The 20,535-nt window shown below is 58.3% G+C and overlaps 2 protein-coding genes across 2 annotated transcripts in view; both read right to left on the bottom strand.

Annotated features, from left to right (window-relative positions):
• Positions 1 to 945: 945 nt before the first annotated feature.
• On the bottom strand, positions 946 to 10,028 carry TENT5B (terminal nucleotidyltransferase 5B). Its single transcript, XM_067311395.1, has 2 exons — positions 9,615 to 10,028; positions 946 to 5,834 (listed from the first exon to the last, which is right to left on the bottom strand). Exons 1-2 carry the CDS (start codon positions 9,792 to 9,794, stop codon positions 4,815 to 4,817), a joined length of 1,200 nt encoding a protein of 399 aa, XP_067167496.1. The 5' UTR covers positions 9,795 to 10,028; the 3' UTR covers positions 946 to 4,814.
• A 6,858-nt stretch (positions 10,029 to 16,886) lies between these two features.
• The window catches only part of SLC9A1 (solute carrier family 9 member A1), a 30,170-nt gene continuing 26,521 nt past the window's right edge, over positions 16,887 to 20,535 (bottom strand). Inside the window, exons 9-12 of the mRNA XM_067311499.1 lie at positions 20,303 to 20,417; positions 19,648 to 19,749; positions 19,249 to 19,321; positions 16,887 to 18,507 (exon numbers count right to left, since the gene is read on the bottom strand). Coding sequence (XP_067167600.1) covers positions 18,185 to 18,507; positions 19,249 to 19,321; positions 19,648 to 19,749; positions 20,303 to 20,417 — 613 coding nt within the window. The 3' untranslated portion in view covers positions 16,887 to 18,184. The remainder of the gene's footprint in view (positions 18,508 to 19,248; positions 19,322 to 19,647; positions 19,750 to 20,302; positions 20,418 to 20,535) is intronic.

Genomic DNA, 20,535 nt, shown 5'->3' with positions numbered 1-20,535 from the left:
ATAGGCTAATTACGGAGATGGAGATACAGTTTGAATACCACGCTGGATCTAATTACCAGCATGCATAACGATGGTGCCACCCTCCGTGCTGACCTGGGAGACTAAGGACAGCGGAGAGCATGAAGGTTGGAGCTAGATGTTTCTTGTCTTCTGGAGGCTCGAGATACGGATTCCTCACATCTCACTGATTTTGCAGCTTAGCCAGACCTTCTTCCAGACCAAAGGCTACTGTGGGCAACTCGCAGATGCAAACCCTACATGACAAGCCCTGCTGCTGGATCTGGTTGATACAGTGGGCCACTGTACACCTTAGGATGCATCTTAGGGCATCAGTCATCCCTGAGATGAGCTGCAGGGCATGTGCCATACTGTACTACCAGGTTCACACACGGGCTTCAGAGTGGGCCATTCCACCACTGGCTCAGTAGGTCACTTGAGCCAGGCAGTGCCAAGCATAATCCAGACCAGTCTACCATGGGCATAACACTAATGGTCTAAAAATAGGGAATTACTAGGACAGAGTAAAAAAAACACTCCCATTACACCCATGAGGAATCAGAGAGAAAGGAAATACACCCTCTAGGAAGCCCTTGTCTGAAGCTTGCTCTACTGAGAGCAAGGACTACCTGCAGCTCTTCAGCAACTTTCTCCCATCAAGCCCTCCCTCAGTTTTTTCCTGCAATCAACAGTTCAGTAATGTTAAACATGGCCCTGATTCTGCTCTCGAACCACAGCTAAGCTCTATGCACTGCATAATGTGCACTTCTTCCCTAGCAGCAAAGTGCTAGAGCCAAGGCTCAGTGGACATGCTTGAGCACCCAGCACACATTAAATTAATGCATTCATCACTAGAGTCCACATTTCATACACAAACCAGATACTTGGGCACACCCTGACTTGTCCATCACCTTCTGTTCAGAGTAAAAATAATGACAGACTCCACACTGTGAGAAAATATATGCTTTTATTTGACAATCAACAAAAGAGGGATCCAAATCTCAGTTGTAAACATTGATAGCTCCTTTCTGATCACAACTAGTACTTTCCACTAACATCCTTTTGTATAGTCTGATCCGCTCCAACAATGACAAGCCAACTCTGTCAGGGATTTTGCTGCTCTGCTCAGGGTCACAAATTCAGAGGCAGCTTATTCACCAGGGCATCAGCAGTCACTCTGTAGGACCTAGTCCCAGCAGTGAGAAGGCAGCGTACAGACCAAGCAGGTATTTTAGAGCCACTGCCACATGTAGGATGCATTCAGGGGAAGGCAGGAGTTCCATGCCTGGTGCTGCATCTTAAGGGTTGCACACCAGCAAGTGAACAGCAGGCAGACATCCTATCTCACTGTCAACAGGTCTAGAGAGAAAGCCAGCATGATTCAAATAGAAATCAGCTCTGCAAGAGCTAAAGTCCTACTTAAGCGGACAATAGGGACGCATTCTTACATGAGTAACCCTGGTGCCAGCCCAGCAAGAACAATCCCAGACTGTTGTCAGAGGGAAGCTTGGCCCCTGAACTGTAGGAATTCGGAGAAGCAGAGCCAGCAAGTTCGTCCCAAACAGTGACTGGCATGTTGTCAAGTCCAATTGTTGCAGTGGAACCAGAACTGCCTGTAGCTTAACAAGGGGAAGTGAAACTTCATCTTAGGCTGGAGGGCAGCCAGAGCTTTCAGAGGAGCTTGCACCCAGCTACAGGCAGCCAACATCCAGCCATCATACAGTTATCTGGCCTGAACATCAATCGATCTGGAAGATTAGTCCTTTTAGAGCTTCTCGCCCTCCCCTTCCAAGAAGGACCACTCTGCAGGTGGGTCAGCTCCACAAAATAAGCAAGTCCGAGTTACTTGAGCCTTTTTGCTGTTCATGATCGTCAGCAGAAGAGAATAAAGTTGTGGAAAGCTGGTAGCAGCAGTGAGACACTCCCAGTACAGTCCCTAGCAGAAGGGGACCTCGGATAACCATCAGCTGAGCAGGCAGCCACAGTAGGACTCCCTCCCCCACCAGCAACTTGACAAGCCACTAGGAAAAGGGAACATGCCCAACACTAAAGAGCAGCGTTATAAATAGAAGCCTCTCTCAGCCCTAGGAGTAACCTGCCAACAGCTACGCACTGCAAGGCTTTATAGCTGCTTCAGTTTTAGGCACTAAGCAGCCTGAAGTACAAGTAGTGTCTGGACAGATCAAGAACCAGGAGCCCAGCAAGCCTGCGCAGAACAGCCTGTTCTTCTCTCAAGGCAACCAGTTGATTTAGAGCCTGGTTTTTCCTGGGAGTAGGGGCAGAAATCTTAACACCACGCTACCCTGATGGACAAGTAAATAAAAATCCAACAAGTTTGAATACACTGTATTTATTTGTAACAGATTCTAAAGAATCTAGTGAGTCTATGTCAAGCCCATTGCATGACAAGTGATACAGGTGTAGGAAAAAAACATTTAAAACAAAATCAAGTGCCATTCAAGCCACTGGAATCTTCCAATTTCCCCTTCACAGGAGGCAGCACAATATCACTGCGAGCTCTAGAAAAATTCAGATTCAACCCATTCACAAGAGTCCCACCACACACACTCCATAAATCAAAAGTGCAATCTCAACTTAAATTGCCCTATCGAGCTGTTGGCTGCAGGGAATCTTTACATCTTGAACAGGAGGGGGGGAATCTCAGCTTAGTGCATCTATGTGTTTGTGGGTACAGAGTAAGAAGCCTGTAAAAAAAGCATGCTACATGTCATCTATGTAGATCTGAAGTTTAAAATGCAAGAAAAAAAATCTTCCCTTGAAGCCATGAAGGTGGCATACTTTGGCTCTCAAAAGCAGCCCTTAATTTTTTTTTTTTTTTATTACCTTGCACTGAAAAGTCTCAAACTCTCATCAGAGGGATCAGGCTCTGGGCACCAAGGAGTTACTGGACTGCCGTGGAGTCTACATGCAAGCCTGGTCCGTGAAGGCAAAGCCGTTCTACAGGAAGTCATTGTTAAACCTGTAATAACTACAGCATTAGGGACGCTTCCTCTTCAGCTCTTACTGCATTGGAAGCAAAGCCGGACCAAATTAAAATTAGTTTACCTTATGTGCAAGAGCCCCCAGATCCTTCCCCCCACACCCCTTATGCCCACTCCACATCACCCCTACCCCAAAAAAGGTAGCATTCTGGCTATACACATTCCAAGTAGCTAGTCTTTATTAGTGTTCAGTCTGCCCAGCTATTACAGTTTTGTCACAAAAACAAAAACAAGTTAGTAAAGATACTCAAGTATGTTAGCCTTGGAGGAAGCACCATGAAGTCACAGTGTTCCCAGAGCAGCATATCTAGGAAGTGCCTGTTTGCTTTCCCACCTCTCCAACCATGCATAGTTAAGTCTGAGATGATGTTCCATGAGAATGGGCTTTGCAGACCAGGCATCTCAGTGAAGGACTGTTTGTGCTCTAGACACCCAACAACTTCAAAGTCATGTTTGACTAAGATAACCAAACCCTCAACACACAAGAGGGCTTGTTTGGAGAAGACATACTTTTTCCTAAGGCCAACTGACTTTTGCACAAACCTCCACAGGTTCCTTTTCTAACTAGAGAACGAATTTAAAATGCTATCTGTTGCGCACACGTGGAATCACATAGCTGGAAATAGGCTGCTTTTGAAGACAGGACCTGCCCAAGGGCAGAGGGAAGATTTCAGGCCACAGGAGGCTGGAGTCCAGAAGAGTTCTGCAAATCTCACTTTGAAGAACACAGGCTCCAGCCCCCACCACAGCAACTGCTGACTAGTCAACTAGTTGGTTTGTGCTTCAAGGGCAAGCCTCATCTTCCCAGACAACCCAGCTGGCCTCTGGCTTTGTGCATTAAAACCGCACCGCATGCCAAAAAAAAAAGCAGCATTTCAGATTCCCCTAGAAAATATACAGTTATGTACAGTAGCCTAGGGCAGGCTCCTGGACAGATCTTCTGCCTTGTCGTTTATGTACATCATTACATTTTGGCACCGCAGACTCGGGAGCTTTAGTAAATTCATGTGTAGGTCCCTGCTGCCTTTTCTCCAGAAAGCTCTGCACAGCATTCTCCACCATGCACTCCCCCCCCACCCAGCGTCCCCAGTTTTAGGCATTTACATGTAGTCATTCAAAGCCCACCCCTGTTTACGCAACTCAGCTTTGACAGCTATTTGCTACAGCTGGTCCTTCATAGGCAGCAAGCCATGCCAAAAACCTCAGCAACGTGTAACCTGCAGTCTCATTCTTGCTTCAGCGAGTTTACTAGAAATGATCTTATGACCCTCCCCCCGCCCAACAGAAGTATTTTCTTCTTGAGACATCCCCACTCAAGCTCTTGGGATGTCAACCCCTGCAAAAAGAATAAGGTTTACAGTACAGTTGTTTATATTGTTACAGGCACTTAAACAGGATTCTTTGGTCCTTCAAAGGAATTAGCCACTCTGGCTTCTATCTTCAGAAACCACAAGTCTGCACACACATAACACCTGCACTAAAAAAAAAATCAGATCCATTTCAGGGCAGTGCAGCTCTACCTTACTGTAATTCTACAATCTCCCCTCACACACACCCACCCTCCCCCATTGCCTACAGAATTCAATAAGCGATCAAGTCTTCCTGTAAACGTCCAAGTAATCTAGTTTCCATAACACTGCACATCCAATCACAGTGTACAGCAGACAGGCCTCGTTCCAAAAATCCTAGGAACAAGACACTGGATGAAGAGTCCAGGAAGTTTCCTTTTGTTGCAGTTCTGGGAAGGTCCCCTCCCCCCCCGCTCCCCAAGGCAAGAAAATACCCTGGAGGACAGACCCTGAAGCTTGTCCTGGCTCAGTTACAGGGAAGCCACGTTGGGTAGGACTGATTGCAAGGCAGGAGGGGCTGCACATGGGTGACATAGTAGTTGAAGTTTATTTCGCTGACATAGGGAGCTGGCTGATAGAAGCAGGTAACGTTTGTGACCGTGGGGATGATGTTCTGCTCAGCCAGGACTCTCACAGCCAGCATGGCAATGAGGTTCAGGGTCTGCCTCCTTTCGTGTCCCATAAGGCAGACTGTACTCTCATTGACCACCCTGTGAAGGGTCATCAGATAGTCATATCTTTTGCTCTCCATCCCAACAAAGTGGCTCTGAAGGTAGCACTCTAGCTTCCTCTGCTGCTCACCGATGTCAGAGAAGTCTATGAAAAACCTGGAGCACATGTATCTCTGTAGTGCCTTCATATCCACTTCCGATTTGGGCTTAAACCCCCTCACCAAGAGATTGCAATATTTCAGAAGCCCCCCACCTCTGATCTCCTCAGGGTTCCTCGTGGCGATGACCCTGTTCCGGAGATGGTCCATTGCCTCCTCAAAGTCCCCGTACATGCTTTCCCCAGTGACTGTGGGGTGGAAGTTCTCTGCCATGGGGTTCTCTGAACACTCCCCAAACAGCAAGAGCGAATCCAGGATGATCTGGAAGGAATCCACGCTGAACTCGAACTGCCGTCTGAGAGAGTCCACGAATTTGAGTTCCACGTTCTTCCCGCTGTTGTTGGATAGCGATATAAGGCTCCAGCGGTCGGTTTCGTTGCATACTTTCACCAGCTTCTGCACATAGGCCTCTTTCAGAGTCATAGGGGTGATCTTGTCTTTGTTGACGCCTTCCGGGAGGAAGTCAAGAAGGCAATCCATGACCACATCTTTAACGAGCTGGAAGACATCTTCATTCTTCAGATCTACACCAAAGATGAGATCTAGGTCTTTGTACCCCAAGCCACTGTCTTGATGGAGAACATGGCTAGCTGCCGAGCCATTCAGCCTTACATTATGGACTACAATTCCTTTCTTCTCCAGACGGCTACGGACAACCTGAGATATGAAGAGAGTCTTAGTGTGAGAAGCAAGAAAGCACCCATGGAACAGACAGGTTACAGCAGCAGGATTTGCTCCCAGTGCTTTTGGGTCACTCTAGTGCAAGACCAGTGAAATAAAAAGCTAATCCATTAGAAAAAGGTCACTTTGGAAGGCATCCAGTCTTGCCAGCAGCTGGAATGGGTCTCATTTACTTACTCCTTTACATTAGGGGGCTCTTACTGTGCACCAAGAGCTGTGTTTCCACTCCCAGCACAGCCATTTACTCTTCCCCTACTTCCCCTCACCAAAGCCAAGCAGTTATCTGAACTGATTCTTTAGTCCCTGCTCCCTTCACCCCCACTTCTTGGTTTACTCAGGGAAGACGCAGAGAGCCATTCTAGTGCATTAATCTTAAGACTGGCTGATCCAAAGAGGACTCTAAATAGAAGGTGGCAGCAGTCTGCAACAGTCCCTGTTGATTTAATGAGGGTGGCTCACTCATTTTAGTTGTCCCCTTTGCCTGTCAAGATTCATTAAAAGCAAATCAAGATGCCAGACTGCTCAAAAGCCCGAGCCAGGCACATACAAGTTCATGTCCTAACTAGTAAGTGTATCCTAACAATTTCCAGTGTGTCAGAGCTTTGTGCTGAACTTGGCATATTATCAAGCACAAGAGGCAGCTTTCATCTTACGGGTGTTACTTCAGTGATTTTAATGCTGCCTGCTCAGTCCTGACACACCCACCACTACCTCCAAAGCTTTGTTCACTTAGTATGAAGCTGAATCACTTGCCTGATTACTTAACAAGCAGGAGGCTAAAATAACCTTAAGACCATAAAATAAACTGATCTGGACATCAGCTTGTAATTTGAGTTTAACTGAACTCAAAAATCTCAGGAAGATTAAGTTAACATCTTCCACCAGAAGCTCAACCTGTCCCTCCTCCTGCTTTCATGTCTCTCCAGCAATTACCCACTCTCATAAAAGGTCCTGTAAATCTTAGCTAGCCAGCCTGTTCATCTGGTGTTTGAAGCAAGGCTGAAAAAAACAAACCTTGGGGTCCAAATGGACAAGTTATATCACTAGAAGCAAGCCTGACTGAGCTACTCAGAGTCCTGCGAGACTGTCCTAGTTCAGGAGAGGTCCCACACAAATACAGAATCTCATCAGAGGGGCTGAAACTGCTGTTCTGTTGTCAGGCCCTGTTCTGATCAGGCAGCTCTCTGGGAGAACTGCAGCCTTACAGTGAGACTAGGCAGCTGTAAAACTGTCCCCCTCCATGAGTTTTGTTTAGAAAAAACAATACATACAAAGGTGAAGGACTCCAAAACACAATCCTTTCCATGGTACAAACCGCTCAGTGACAACGCTAAGATAGACTATGTGTCAGCTAGCTTCTGCTGACCCTGAGGTGCCCTTGCAAATAGAAGATATTTTGGTACAGCTGTAGGAATGTTTTTAAACTTGTTAAATCATGAGTCCAGGAGTTTGTTAAATCTCATGATGCAGCTTCTTTGCTGGTGTTTCTCAGTTACTCCCTGACACTAGCAATTGCTGCTCAAGCTAGAAGTGAGCCTGGGCTCTTTGCCAACCAAATGGCGATCGTCACATGTCAGCCAACAGTTAACCAGTGAGCTATTCACCATCGGAAGTCCCAAGTCCCCACCAGCACATCCAATCCAGTCATGGACATATTTGTTTTCAAGTGCACATAGGTAGCTTAGCAGTAAACTTGTTTTTCAGAACAAGACACTTATTCCCACATACAGAACAAGAATACCAGACAGGCAATCCAAAGGAGTGCCGAGTGCGAAGTTACAGCGGAGTTATTGCCAACCGAAAAGTTAGGACAGTCTATTAGGCTGAAGTTACTCACACGAGGTACAGCTCCGCACAGTGTTACTTGTGGAAGTAAGAGTTTTATGCTACCAGGCTTAGTGTGAAACAGGATATAGGCCATGCATGCATTAGATGCAGACTTAGGACTACTGTTCAGATAAGATCCCATTCCAGATTAATTTCATAGCCAGGTCCAAGGAATGTCTACTTAATCTCATTTTGGGCTTAGCTCAGAAACTACAGCATTTTAGACCAAAAGCTTCAGGCTCATAACCACACACTGAAGCTCCCCAAGTTCTGGGCTTCCAGGTCCAGCCCAGGTGAGCAGTGAGTATTCAGAAGAGGTTGCAGCACAACCCCTCAAGTCAGCCTTGTCCCAACCCAAGTCAGTCAAGAAGCTCCAGTCTAGAGAGCGATAGGGAGCAGACAGCCTTGCTTCTTAGTGAGGGTGTCCTCTCCAGGTCCTACAAGGCCCGTGGGTATATGGCAGGCTTCAGTGTACTAGTCTCAACCTGAAACACACCTGAAGTCTACTCCCTCACTGCAGCTAGTGGGTTCAGGAATGCATTTTCCCCAGAGGGTTAGATATTTAAAGGGTTAGACAGCTACTGACCTGCTTCCCAAAACAGCACCTCATGCTAAGTGTGGTTCAGATAATTGATTCTGACAGCCACGCACCAACAAAACCTACCTGTGCTCTGACCTGCCGCTTCCCACCTCCTACAAGAGCACTGCATGCCTAAAAGTCGCTGCCTTTTGGGTTACTTGTTTCAGATTAGTCAGACCTAAATACAGGGTCTGCCAGTGCGGCTGGTCAGAATTACAGCCCTTAGTATTTAGTGTTTGAAGTTGCTAGTGGCAACATCCTTTTCAGCAGCTTCGACACCAAGTCTCTTCAGCTTCATGGAACCAAGCAGTAATAAATGATGGAACATCTGATGCTGCACCACGCCTGGCTTTTCACAATGCCGTGTTTCGCTAACCTATTAAAACCCAAGTGTAGCAGTCTAATAGTGGCACTCATCTTTTGTTCAGCATTTCATTAAGGCTGCAGAAGCGCAAACAGTTGATATTTAGCACTTCGGCAACCAACAGATGCAGCAGGAACTCTAGGAATTTGAAATGGGCTGAAGCTTAGCTTTAATACAAAGGAGAGTCTTTCAAATGTCATTCGATTATTTTTTCCAAACTTAAGCTGAAATATTTCTCAAGCAGCTGAGGCTACCAAAAATCCTAGCGATTAGTTTGTTGTGAAAGCCAGGTCTTCGGCTGGTGAATAGCCTTTTTAATTAGAAGCTAACATGCCTGATTTTACATTTGATGAGTCATGACTGAGGAATGAAGTTGCCTCCCAAACATGAATATGCATCAGCTTATTTGAACTACATTGTCAGTTTAATATTAAACATCGTTATTACTTTATGGTTAAACTAACAGGAACGCTTTAGGAAGACCAAGCCTGGCATAGGACAGAGTCAGGTTGACAAGAACCAGAGGACACTGACATTCGAGCTAGCGTTTAAACTGCGAAGCGGCTCTTGCGATACACGAGGGCAGCGTTTCCACCAGGACTGGGGTACTTCGTGGAAACACGCCTAAAAAGCTTACTTCTGTGCGGGCCACGCAAATTTCGCAGCCCCACCTCGACCCGCAGGGCAGGAGGGGCACGACGTGGGTAAAACGGGACGGTGCAAGGCAGCCGGCGGGACGGGGCACGGATTTCCAGCGCCGGTGGTTTTTCCCTGCAGAAAAGCCGCTTCTCCAGCTGCCCCCGCCGGGCCCGGGGGCCTCCCCGCGGCTGGCGGGGGGCCAGGCGGGCCGGATATCACCGCCTCAGCGGTTTTATTTTCTGCCCGCGGATCCCTGGGCCCCGCGGGGGCGGCGGGAGCGGGGCAGAGTCCAACGCCGCCGCCGCCCCCCCCCCCTCCCCTCCGGCCGCGGCCTACCGGGCCTCACCTGCACGATCCTGCGCGGCCGCACCGAGAGGGTGGGGAAGTTGCCGCGGCCGTGGATGGGCACCGCCTCGCCCAGGATCTGGTCCAGCCTCTGCACCTGCTCCCACGTGAGGACGCTGAAGCGGCCGCCGCCGCGCTGCTCCGAGCCGCCGGCCCCGGGCGCCGCCGCCGTCGCCAGCATCGCCCCCCCCCCCCGCCGCCGCCGCTGCCTGGAAACGCGACCGGAAGAGGAGCCCGAGTCACCTGGAGACTGACCGGAAGCGGCGGGATTTGGGGGGAAGAAAGGAGGAAAAAAAAAATAAAGGAGAAAAAATATTGTTTCTGAGGGGAAGTCTCGCGCGGGGGCAGGGGAGGCCCCACGGCTGGCGCAGCCGGTACCCGCAGGGGACGCTGCAGCGAGCCGGCTCGCCCCGCCCGCCACCGGCTACGCTGAGCAGTGCGCTCGCCCGCGCCCTGGCGCTGCTTTATATAGCCGCGCGGCCGCGCCCCCATTGGCCCAGCCCCATCGCCAATCCCCGCCGAGCCCCGCCACCTCTCCGGCTCTCTCATTGGCCGAAGGTGAAGGTTCGGGCTCGCTCGGGTTCCAATCGGAGGGGAGGACAGGAAAGGAGGCGGGGTGAAAGCCGGAGTGGGCGGGGTAAGGCCGCGCAGCCCCGCCCCCAGCCGCTCGGCCGCGTGCGGGAATCCCTGCTGTGATTGGTCAGGAGCGGGCCGGAGATTTAAAGGGACAGGCGGCCGCGGGGGGCGGGGCCGTGTGGGGCGGGCGGCGGGCAGCGCCGCGGCCTCGCGGGGGGTCACGCACGGCCCGGTGCCCCACGGGCCTGATGCGCCACGGCCTGGCACCTCATGGTCTGGCGTCCCACGGCCTGGCACCCCGTGGCCGGATGCCCCACGGCCTGGTGCCCAATGGTCTGGCACCCAATGGCCTGGTGCCCCACAGCCTGGCACCCCACGGCCCAGCGCCCCATGGCTTGACGCCCCACAGCCCAACACCCCGCTGCCCAGGCAGGAGCGTCCCCCGGGAGCAGCGGCGTGAGCCAGCTACGGGGAGCTCTGAACTGGGGTGACACCGTGGGGCAACGCTGTGGGGCCACGGGGCCCAGCCAGGGCCGGGGGCTGAGGCCTGGCACCAGCCGCCCTCCTTAACACAACTCACCCTCGAACCTGCAAGCCAAGCGCCCCGTCGGGGTCGGAGCTGGGCTCAGTTTATTTGCAAATCCCGTGGGCACCTAGCGGGCGGGTTGAGCGTAAACGCCCCGATTTGGGCTTTGCCCAAATTTGCCCCAATTTCCCCTTTGGGGGGGGGGGAGCTGTGCCCCGGCGCTGCCTGCTCCGACGCCGGGTGCAAATGCTCCCGGCCTTTTGGGGAGGCCATTGCAGAGCTCTTCAAATCTGCTGGTTCGTCCCCAAAACAGGGGCATCGTAATGGCCCGTTTTGTCTTTTTTACGGAAACTCTCCTCCCGGGGGGTCTTCCGATGGGAACCGCAGCTTGCTAGAGCGATTGCAACGCAGCCACAGCGGGGCGGAGGGTTGGGTGAACGGGGCCATGTGGCCGGTGCAGGATGCGGCCTGGCTGCCTGCCCGGGTCTCCAGGTGCTTGACGTCAAGCTGCGGAACGGCTGCATGGCGGGAGGTGACTGCGAGGGCAGATCATCGGGAAAAATCCTCCTCTTTGGGGAATCCCACGCGGTTTCTGTCGCGGCGCCCCGGGCGGCACTGAGTCCCCTCTGCCTTGGCCCTGCCGTCGCCCCGCAGCGTCTCCCAAAAACTCGTCCCTGGCTCCAATCTGCCGGGGAGAGGAGCGGGGCAGGTGAAAGTGGTTTTCCGAGGAACTCGACGCGAAAAAAGAAAAAGAAAAAAACCCAGGCAGCCGCCTCTCGTTGCAAAACCCTTTGATTGTTTCGGCAAAATAGCGTTATCGGGAAGGGTTTCCCAAGAGATCGGGACGTGCCAGATCAGTTGGGAAAGCAGGAACACTTGCCCTACGCCGTGCCCCGGCCCGGCCCAGCTCAAGCCCGGCCACGCGGCGGCTTTGCCTCGCGGCATCTCCGCACACCGGTTTCTCCTCCCAGTAGCACCGAGCCGGGCGCATCAGCGCCCCGGGCTGGGGGGCAAAATACGGCGCGGGGGTCCCTACGCCTATGGGGCGCCGGCGGCATTGGGGGAGCAGGGTCACCCATCCCAGCGCACGCGGCCCTGGCGGGGGGTTACGGCGCCATGAGGAGCGAGGAAGACTCCGGCGCGGTGAGGAAGGCTCCCCGAGGCTGCGGCACTGGCAGCGGCTGGGATTTTTTCGTGGAGGGCGGGAGGCCGATGCGGCGTGATAAGAGGGAGCCCAGCGGGAGGAGGGCGTGGAGGGTTTATTAATGGGAAGAAGAAGGCGCTGCGGATTCTTGGAAGAAAAGCAAATGTCCCGGTGATTAGCCGGGAGACAGGCACCGGCACTGGCTGGGCCGAGAGGGACAGGAGTGCTGACGGCTCCGGAGAAAACACCGGCCCTATTAAAAAGAGCTGACGCGCTCCAGCCGGACTGGCTGGGCGGCTCGTTAACATCCATCACCAAACGATTACCCCAAAGAGCTGCCGGGAGCGAGCCGGCAATGGCACCGCGGCGATTTCCTTCCAGCTCAGCAAGGGCCGGCCCGGGCTTTATTCATTTGTTTTGCCGGCAATTAAGCAATAATCATTGTCTTGGGGTGAAACGCGGGCGGATCCTGCCTGGGAGAGGATGCCCCGCGCGGCGGCATTGCAAAGCCCCCCCCGTGCCGGCGCCTGGGGTCGGCATGCCGAGGGCCAGCCGGGGCCGGTGGCTCCCGTCGGAGGGTGCCCGGAGCCGAGGCACCGGCTTTGCCCTGCCGGGAAACGGCCCGGGGTGGAGCTGGGGACGTGCCCCGGCGTGTGCGTGGGGAGGCAAACCGTGCCGGCAGGGTGCTGAGCTCCCTGCGGAGCTGTGGGTAACCAGGGCCCTCTTGCAGCCCCGCGCTCCCGTCACGAAGGGATTTGGGCTGCAAGAGCCGGGTGCGGGGCTGGAGACCGACCGGCACAGCGGGGACCGCGGCAAGAGGGAGAAACCCAGCCTGGAGTGGAAGAGGGGGCTTGGGGACTTGCTGGCCCGCCTGGGACCGGCTCCTTCCCACCCCCCATTAAAAGGGTGTGTGAACTCCCTGAACGAGCAGGAGGGACAAGGCCTCCTCCCCGGGCCACCAGCGTCACTGTGCTCCCGTTCGGGGTGGGGGAATTCCTCCTGCCATGCTCCTAGGCCAGACGCCATGGGCCTGACAGCAGCCAGCGTCCCCTGGCATCACCCCCGTGCACATGCCACCCGCCCCCGTGCATGCACTGGCCACCCCGTGCACATGCCACTTGCCCCCCTGTGCATGCACCGGCCACCCCGTGCACACAGCAGTTGCCCCATGCACACACCAGTTGCCCCCGTGCATGCACTGGCCACCCCGTGCATAAGCCAGGCATCCGCATGCACACGCCAGCCGTCCCTGTGCCCTGGCTGGCCATCGCTGTGCACACATGCCACCGTCCCCGTGCGCACATGCCACCGTCCCCGTGCACACGTGCCGCTGTTCCCGTGCACATGCCAGCGGCCCCCTGCGCACGCCAGGCGTCCCCGTGCGCCTGTGCCGCCATCCCCGCGCGCCCGTGCCGCCGTCCCCGCGCCCATGCCCACCACGCAGCGCTGCTGTGGACTTAGGAGGTGGAGCCTCCCCCCCCCCCCCCCCCCGGCTGTGTGCAAAACCTCCCTTAGCAAATGCAGCTCCCAGACACCTCCCGCTCGTTCGCGTCCGCCCTCCTGCCCCGATCCCTCCCCGCACGGGCCCGGGGCTCCCCGGCAGCACGAGGCGCTTCTCCCAGCGGCCCCTCGGTGGAAAGCCCGCGGCGGTGAGGATGAGGAGGATTTTATTCGACCTGCCAAGGGCTGCGGTACCCAAGCTGTGGAGCGGGTCCCCGTGGTGCTCGGGGCTGCCCAAACCCCGTGCGGGGTGCAGGAGGGGTGCGCTGTGCCCGGCCCTGTCCCGCATCCCCCAGGCGCGCTGGGCTGCCTCCGGCCGGGACCTGCTGCAATAGTCGAGCCCTTCCCTACAGGCTTGCTTCCTTTTCCCGAACGGCAGCAATAACAGGGATTGGCCAGCAATTTTCTCGCTGAATCCAGTTTGGCTGGAAGGAGGTGCTTCATCGAGCCCGAGACACGCCGAAAACGCTGTGGGCCGGGTGAACTGAGCCGGAGCCGTGGCGGAGCGTGGCGAAACCTAGAAATCTGGAAGAGCAAATGCGTAACCGCGAGCCAGCCTGGCCCGGCCGCGGGGAACTGTCTGCCCACGCTGCTCGGGGCTGCGTTTTGCAGAAGCAAGGAAGCAGGCGAGAGCTTAGCTAATCTCTGGCTAATTCAGCCTAAAAGCCGAAAGCTTCCTGCGACTCGCAGCTGCCTGCCGAGGGGGCTGCTGTTCCCACCGGTGCCCCCGAAAGAGGAAGCCGGGGCGGAGGGTTTTGGCCCCCGGGAGCGCTGTCGCTGGTGCGAGCTGGCGGGGCTTGCTGCAGCAGCCCCGGGGCGCTCGTGCCCCGTCCTCCCCGGCTGCATTGCTGATCCCCCCCTGCTTTCTCACCGACTCCCTCTGTTTCTCCCTCTGGGCAAAGGTCGGCTCCAAACTGGCTGCTGGGCTCCGATTTCGGTTATTTGGTTGGGGCTTTCCGCAAATGCCGGGGAGGAACCGCCAGCTGCAGCGCTCCCGCTCTGCTTGCAAAGGCAGGCGCGCCTGCGGGCACGGCGCTGCTCGGGGCACGTGGTGCTCGGCGTGCACATGCCGCCGGGATGCTGGCGGGGGCCGCGCCGCCGGCTGCCTTCGGCCCCAGCCCCTCTCCCAAAAGGGCACAGCTGGCAAAAGCGGCGGTTTCACTACATTTTTCCCTGCACTGAATTAGCATCCCGGCTCGGCCACGCGGCCCAGCATCCGGAGCTGCACTTTTGCCCGGCTGGGCTGGCATTTACCACCGTCACGGAGGGACGCAGTGGGTCTGTCCTTAGCCCCGGCTTCAGGCATGGAGGTCCAGGCTCCCCCGACCCCCCCGTGCCCAAACAGCCCCGTCTGCCTCCCGGAAACAACGATAACTAGTGCCGGCCGCAACGCCGTCGCCCGCGGAGGTGTCGTGAGCCCCGAAGCTTCGAGGCCCGAGGATGAAAGCCGCCGCTGCAGCGCAGGGTGTCATTAGCGAGGGTGACGCAGGGCTGGGGAACGGCACCCGTCGCCTCCCCGGGCGGCCGCGAAACGCTGCCCGGGGCGCGCGGGGGGCCGGGGCTGGCTGAAAGCGGGTGGGCGGCACTTTTCCGGTGCTTTTCTGGTGCCACGAGCAAAACCTGCGGGTGCCCTGGGCGTGGGGGCTGCAGCCCCGCGGTGGCACGACCCGCTCTGCCACTGGGCTCGCCTCGGACCCCCGCGTGCAGCTTTCCTGCCGAGGAAAACCTCCCCGGCCCCTCGCGAAGCGGCTTTCCTCCTTCCTGGGCTCTGGTTTCCGGCTGGGGTGGCTGGAAAGGGCGGCAAGGGCTTCCCGTGTGCGGTCCCTCTGCACACCGGGCTCGGAGGGCCCCGGCTCAGCCGCGCTTTGGGAGGGTTGGCGTGCAAGCGCGTGCGAGGGAGAGGGGACGCGCTGACCCGCGACTCGCTGCTCTAATTAATTGCCACTTCTGCCTTTATCAAATGGCTCCATCACTGCACGCCGCTGCTATCCGCCAGCGCGTCCTGTCCTCCGCTCCCACACCAGCCCGGAGGCTCCGGGGCCGGAGGGGCGGCCAACGGGGAAGCGGGGCAGGAGCACCAGGGTTGGGGGGCTCTCGCCAGGGCCCCCTCGGCCTCGGCGCAGCGGGTGCCGCGTGGCTTCGGCGGTGGCTCAGCGGTGACGGCCCATCCCCACGGGGACTGTGAGTCCATCCTCATTAAGAGAAGTTACTCACGCCTTGAGACAGAAACGAGAATATCCTGGAAATGCCTTTGTTTGGCGAGTTCTCATGCGAAAGGCACGGCCAAAACCAAGAGGGCGGCCGCGCGTGCTGCTCCCCGGCACGTGAGAGGGGCGTGATGCTCGGGCGGCGCCAAGTCCCGCATCCCGCATCCCACATCCCGCATCCCGCTTCCCATGCGCCCGGGGTTGACCTGCCGGCCGAGACGGCCCAAACCCGGTGCAGGGAGCCAGGCCAGCACCCACCGACCCGGCAGCGCACCGGGTGCAGACCCAGCACCGCCGTTCGCCCTCCGCAACCCCCGGGGGCCGGTGGCGGGGGGCTGCCCCATGGCGTCACCTCCCCAGCGCAGCCCTGTCCAGCCCAGAGGGACCCCGGCCGCGGCGCAGCCCGCGGGAGCCCCTGCGGAGCCAGCCCAGCGCGCGGGGGCAAATCCCGGCCCCGACACGCCGGCGACCCCGGGCCGCAGGTATTTTAAGCGCATGAGCAACGCCAGCCATGACGCGCTTGCTGGATTTTCGGCGCGTGAGTCACCGCCTGGTTGAAGCAGAGCTGTAATTTGCAGCGACGGAACTAACGCGTTCGGGTTGCAATCGGCTAAACCCGGGCAGCCCTGGGGCGCCCAGGCCCCGGGGGGCTTCGGGGGGGCCGAGGAGGAGAAAATGCTCCTGCGCTTGCGGGGTTTCCCTGGGTGTTTGGGGCTGGGGCCGCGGCGCAGCCTCTCCTCGCAGAGCCGGCCTCGCTCCGAGCGCTCCGCAGCTCGCTGCCCTGAGGAAATCCCGGGGAAAAAAATCACAGCGCTGCGGTACTGCCTTCGCCGTGGGGCCTCCATGATCCCTCCAGCCCCAAATTACCCCCAAAGCTGCTGCGTGGCCCCCGGGCCGGCTGCCACCACAGGCTCACGCCACCTCCCGCGAGCACTGGCCGGCCGGGACGAGCCACACGGCCCTCTCCCACGGTCCGATGCCACCCGGGAGCCATGGCGTTCCCTTGGCCCGGCCGGAGCCGCGGAGCCTCCCGTGGCCGCCGGCACGAGCAGCCGAGGAGGCAGCAAAGGGCAGATCCAGGGGAGATGCCCCAAATGCCCTCCTTTCCCCCCCAAAAATAAAAAGGAGGAACGTTGGGACTGCAGATTCAGACGGCTGCGGGGCTCGTGGAGGTTCCCGGCCGCATCCGGCACACCCTGGCCGGCATGGCTCTCCGGACACCCCGGGAGCGGGACGTCCTCCCCGTCCCCGACACCCACAGGAGACGGCTGAGCCCCCGCTGCAGGGGCAGGACACTCGACCAGCCAGAGAAAAACCCGCTAAAAATTAACATTAATTTATTAGAATATTCATGAAAAAAACAAGATTCTCTTTACATGTGTTTTTTTCCTTTTTTATACAAGAGAGAATTTTCATTGCTTTTTTTTTTCTTTTTTCTTTTTTCCTCCTGGAGACAGAGCGGGCGCACACAGACAGCGGCGGCAGCTCGCGCCCGCGGGACAAGGCACGGCGCGGGGGGCCCCGCGCTCGCCGAGGGCGGCCGGAGCCGGGCAGGCGCGCGGGGGCCGCGACGCAGGACGCGCGCGCTCCGCGGAGGGGCTGCAAGTCACCTAAACGCCCGGCGCTCCCTCCCGGCCGAGCCGCGGGGCTCTTTCCAAGCTCGGCACCCCGGTACCCCCGGCCGTCCCCTCCGAGGGGACCCCAGGCTCTTCCCAAGCTCCTTTAGGTGACGGGTAAGAAAGAAAAAAACACATGGCATAAAAAACGAAATACAATCATCTGCACGCCACGGCCCCGTGCACGTCGAACTCGGCGGCTGTCTTTGGTTGAGGAGCACCCAGTGCTTTTGGCATCCCCCGCACGGGGGTCACGCGGCGACCGGGGCGGCGCCGCCGGGAAGCGCAGGGAGCAGGCAGGTGTAGGGAGGGGGCCGAGCCGCGGCCCCGCTCGCCCCGCCGGGGACCCCTCGCAGCAGGGTCCCCGCAGGGCCGGGCGATCCAGGAGGGACCGAGCGGCGCGGAGGGACCGCTCGAAGCGCGGGGGCACCTGCGTCCCCCTTGCATGGCTACAGGATGCTTATTCAACAAGACCCAGCGTGAAATGCAGAGCCGGGGTAGACGCTCCCGGGCTGGAGGAGACGTTCCCAGGCTGGTCCCTGCGGGGGGACCGGCACGAGCCCGGGGTCCCTGGCAGGGTGCCGGGGTGAGGGGGTCTGTGCTCCGGTCCCGGAGCAGAGGCGGCTCCCGGCTCCGAGCGCTCTGCTCCAGAACAAGGCGAGGAGGCAGCTGAAACGCGAGCTACGGAGAGGCAAAGCGGTGCCGCAGGCAGCCTCCGAGGACGCCCCGCGCTCCCCAGGCGGACCCATGCGTCGCCGGACGTCGTTGTCCCCTCTGCGGCCGGGGGTCCCCGGGGCTCCTTCCCCGCTCCTCAGGGCCGGCTTGCTGTCACGGCTTGCTGGGCAGAGCTGTCCTGGCAGTCCCTGCCCATCCAGGATGGTGTCCCCTTCCCAAACCCGGTGTGTAGTGACGGAGGAACCAAAAAAGGGGGGGAAAGAAAGAAGAACGAATGAAGAAAGAGAGAATCCATACGGAGGCGAGCAAGGCTCCGCGCGCCGGCTGCTACTGCCCCTTGGGAATGAAGGGCTCCCCTTCCTCCGGCTCCGGCCGCGGCCCCGGGTCGCTCAGGCATCGCAGCATCCGCTGGTTGCTGGGGCTGTCGCTGGTCCCTGGGGTGAAGACGTCGTCGGTGCCCGGGGACGACGGCTCCTTCACCCGCATCACCAGCCCCTCCTCATCCTCCTCGGGCGAGGACGAGAGGTGGCTGGAGCCCTTGAGCTCCTCGTTCGCCAGGTCCACGGACTCGGGGGACTGCGGGGAGGCCGGGTCGATGGTGATGATGGGCAGGTTCTCTGAGTCCGGCTTGGGCTCGTAGGCCAGCGGGTCTGGGGAGGCAGAGGGGGGTCAGGCAGAGCCCGTTCCGCGGGGTGCTGGCAGTGAACAAGCTGGGTTAAGACAACCTGGGGGGCTCTGGCAGGGAAGGGGGGGGCGCAGGGCCGCCCAGCTAACGCACTGCAGATGTTTGGGGTCAGCACTCCTGGGCTCTCTCTCAAATTTCCAAGGCTGCTGGGGAACCTCTTTTTCCGACCTCCACAGCCTATCTGGAAAAGCGCCGGGTAATCCAGCCCCGGGACGGCGCCGTTTGCAAGGGCAAAGCCGCCCTCTGCCGATCAAACACCGTCTCGACAAGCGCTGGCAGCAGCGCGGAGCGCCGCGTCCCTGGTCCCCACCAAGCCGGTTAAGCCCAGACCCTCGCCTGCCTCCCGGCTAACCCTGCCGCCCCCAGAGCGGAGGGATGGACGTAAAGGCCAGGAGGAACCACGGACGGCAAAGCAAATCCGTGACGGAGAACCCAGGAGTCGTGGGCAGGACTCGGTGTCGGGCACTCCTGATCCTCTCCCCGGCAGTGGAGACCAGGGAAGGGCTGGGAGAGACCTGGCCAGGAAATGTGGCTGCGTGGAAGAAGCAAGCCCAGCTCCAGACTGACTTCCCTGCCGGGAGCATGGGACCGGGACAATTAGGGATGGAGGGAGGGCAGAAGAGCTGAGCAGACACAGGCCAAGGAAACGCGAGTGCACAGCCAACAACGGCGGCGGCGCTCCCCCAGCAGCTCAGTCCCGCCGTACCTGAGCCTATGCGAGCCCGGGACATCGTGGGCGAATCGAGCTTGTGAGCCGGCACCGTCAGGTAATTATTAATCTGCAAACGGAGCAGAGGGAGGGCGGCATGAGGGACGGTCCGCGCCTGGAAATGGCAGGCAGGGAATCGCCCCCAGGCCAGGGGGGCGAGCGAGCAGCAGCCGCGGGATGCGGACAACTTGCACCCGCATCCCCCAGCCGTGCGGCAAGGACTCGCTCCCAGCCTGCCCTCGCGCCGGGGCGAGGGCCCCCCACCGCCTGGGGTCCCCTGCCACCATGTGAACCCCAGGTCTCCTCCCCGTGCAGGACGCCGATGTCCTTCCCAGGCTGGGAGCCCCGACCGCCCCCCACCTCCTCCGCAGCCCCGCTCCAGCATCCCCTCGACACCTTTTGCTCCAGCTGCCGGGCCTTCTGCCTCCGCAGGAGCATCTGGTTCCAGGCTTCCTCGTAGGGATCGGCCACCAGCGTGTGCCGGTTGTAGGACCGCAACTGGGAAAGGCCCCAAGGAAAGGAGACAGGGGTTAAAAAATACACAGAAAGGCACAGGAAGATCACGGCACCGTTTCCCTTGGAGATGGGATGCTGCCCGGGATGAAACAGCCGCCGGCAGGCACAGCACCTCGTGCACGTTCGCCACGGGGACCGCAGGATGCCCCATCCTGACTCACCTCAGAGTCACCCTGACTCACCCTCTCCCCTCGCCGTCCGGCCAGGCACCATCACCCCCCCGACCCGGCAAAGCCCTTCGAGCAGGCGGAGAGGCAAAACCCGATGCTCTCTGCGCCTGTGAGACGTGTTTGCTGCCCTCTGCGCCGAGGTGTGATGCGAGGGGGCCTGAGCTCAGCGGAGACCTCCCCGTGCCCCTCCAGAGCCCCCCGCCGCAGAGCATCGCGGCCCGAGAGCCGCAGGGAGGCTCGCTGGCCCCAGTTACAGCCAAGAGGGGAGCTGACGCCCGGGGAGAGACACAGCAGGGTTTCAATGCCGGGCAAGGGAAGGGGGCCCGCACGGCGCAGGGGCCCACCGGTGCCGTGGGACGCTTTACCCTCTGCCTGGTTTTCTGCAGGTTGTTGCGGAGGATTTTCCGGATCTCCTCCTCCTTGTCCTTGGACAGGGCTGGAAGGGCGCGCTCCACGGGGAGGGTCTTGGGCTGGATGTTCCTGCACGGACAGACAAGAGTCAGTCATTGCACGATGGCTCCAGGCAGGGCTGCGGCTGCAAGCAGGGAGCATCCAGCCCGGAGCAGGGCTAGGCGCCGTTCAGAGGCACAGGGCGGGC

This window comes from Apteryx mantelli, chromosome 27 (assembly GCF_036417845.1).
Source record: "Apteryx mantelli isolate bAptMan1 chromosome 27, bAptMan1.hap1, whole genome shotgun sequence".
NCBI lineage: Eukaryota > Metazoa > Chordata > Aves > Apterygiformes > Apterygidae > Apteryx > Apteryx mantelli.
Note: the sequence above shows the minus strand (reverse complement) of the source record. Positions and strands in the feature narration are given on the sequence as shown.

Bases quoted from the DNA above. Each gene is read 5' to 3' on its own strand.
- TENT5B (XM_067311395.1), bottom strand. From the start codon at position 9,794: ATGCTGGCGACGGCGGCGGCGCCCGGGGCCGGCGGCTCGGAGCAGCGC. The intron at 5,835-9,614 runs GTGAGGCCCGGT...TTCATATCTCAG, and splicing joins GGCCGCGCAGGATCGTGCAG to GTTGTCCGTAGCCGTCTGGA.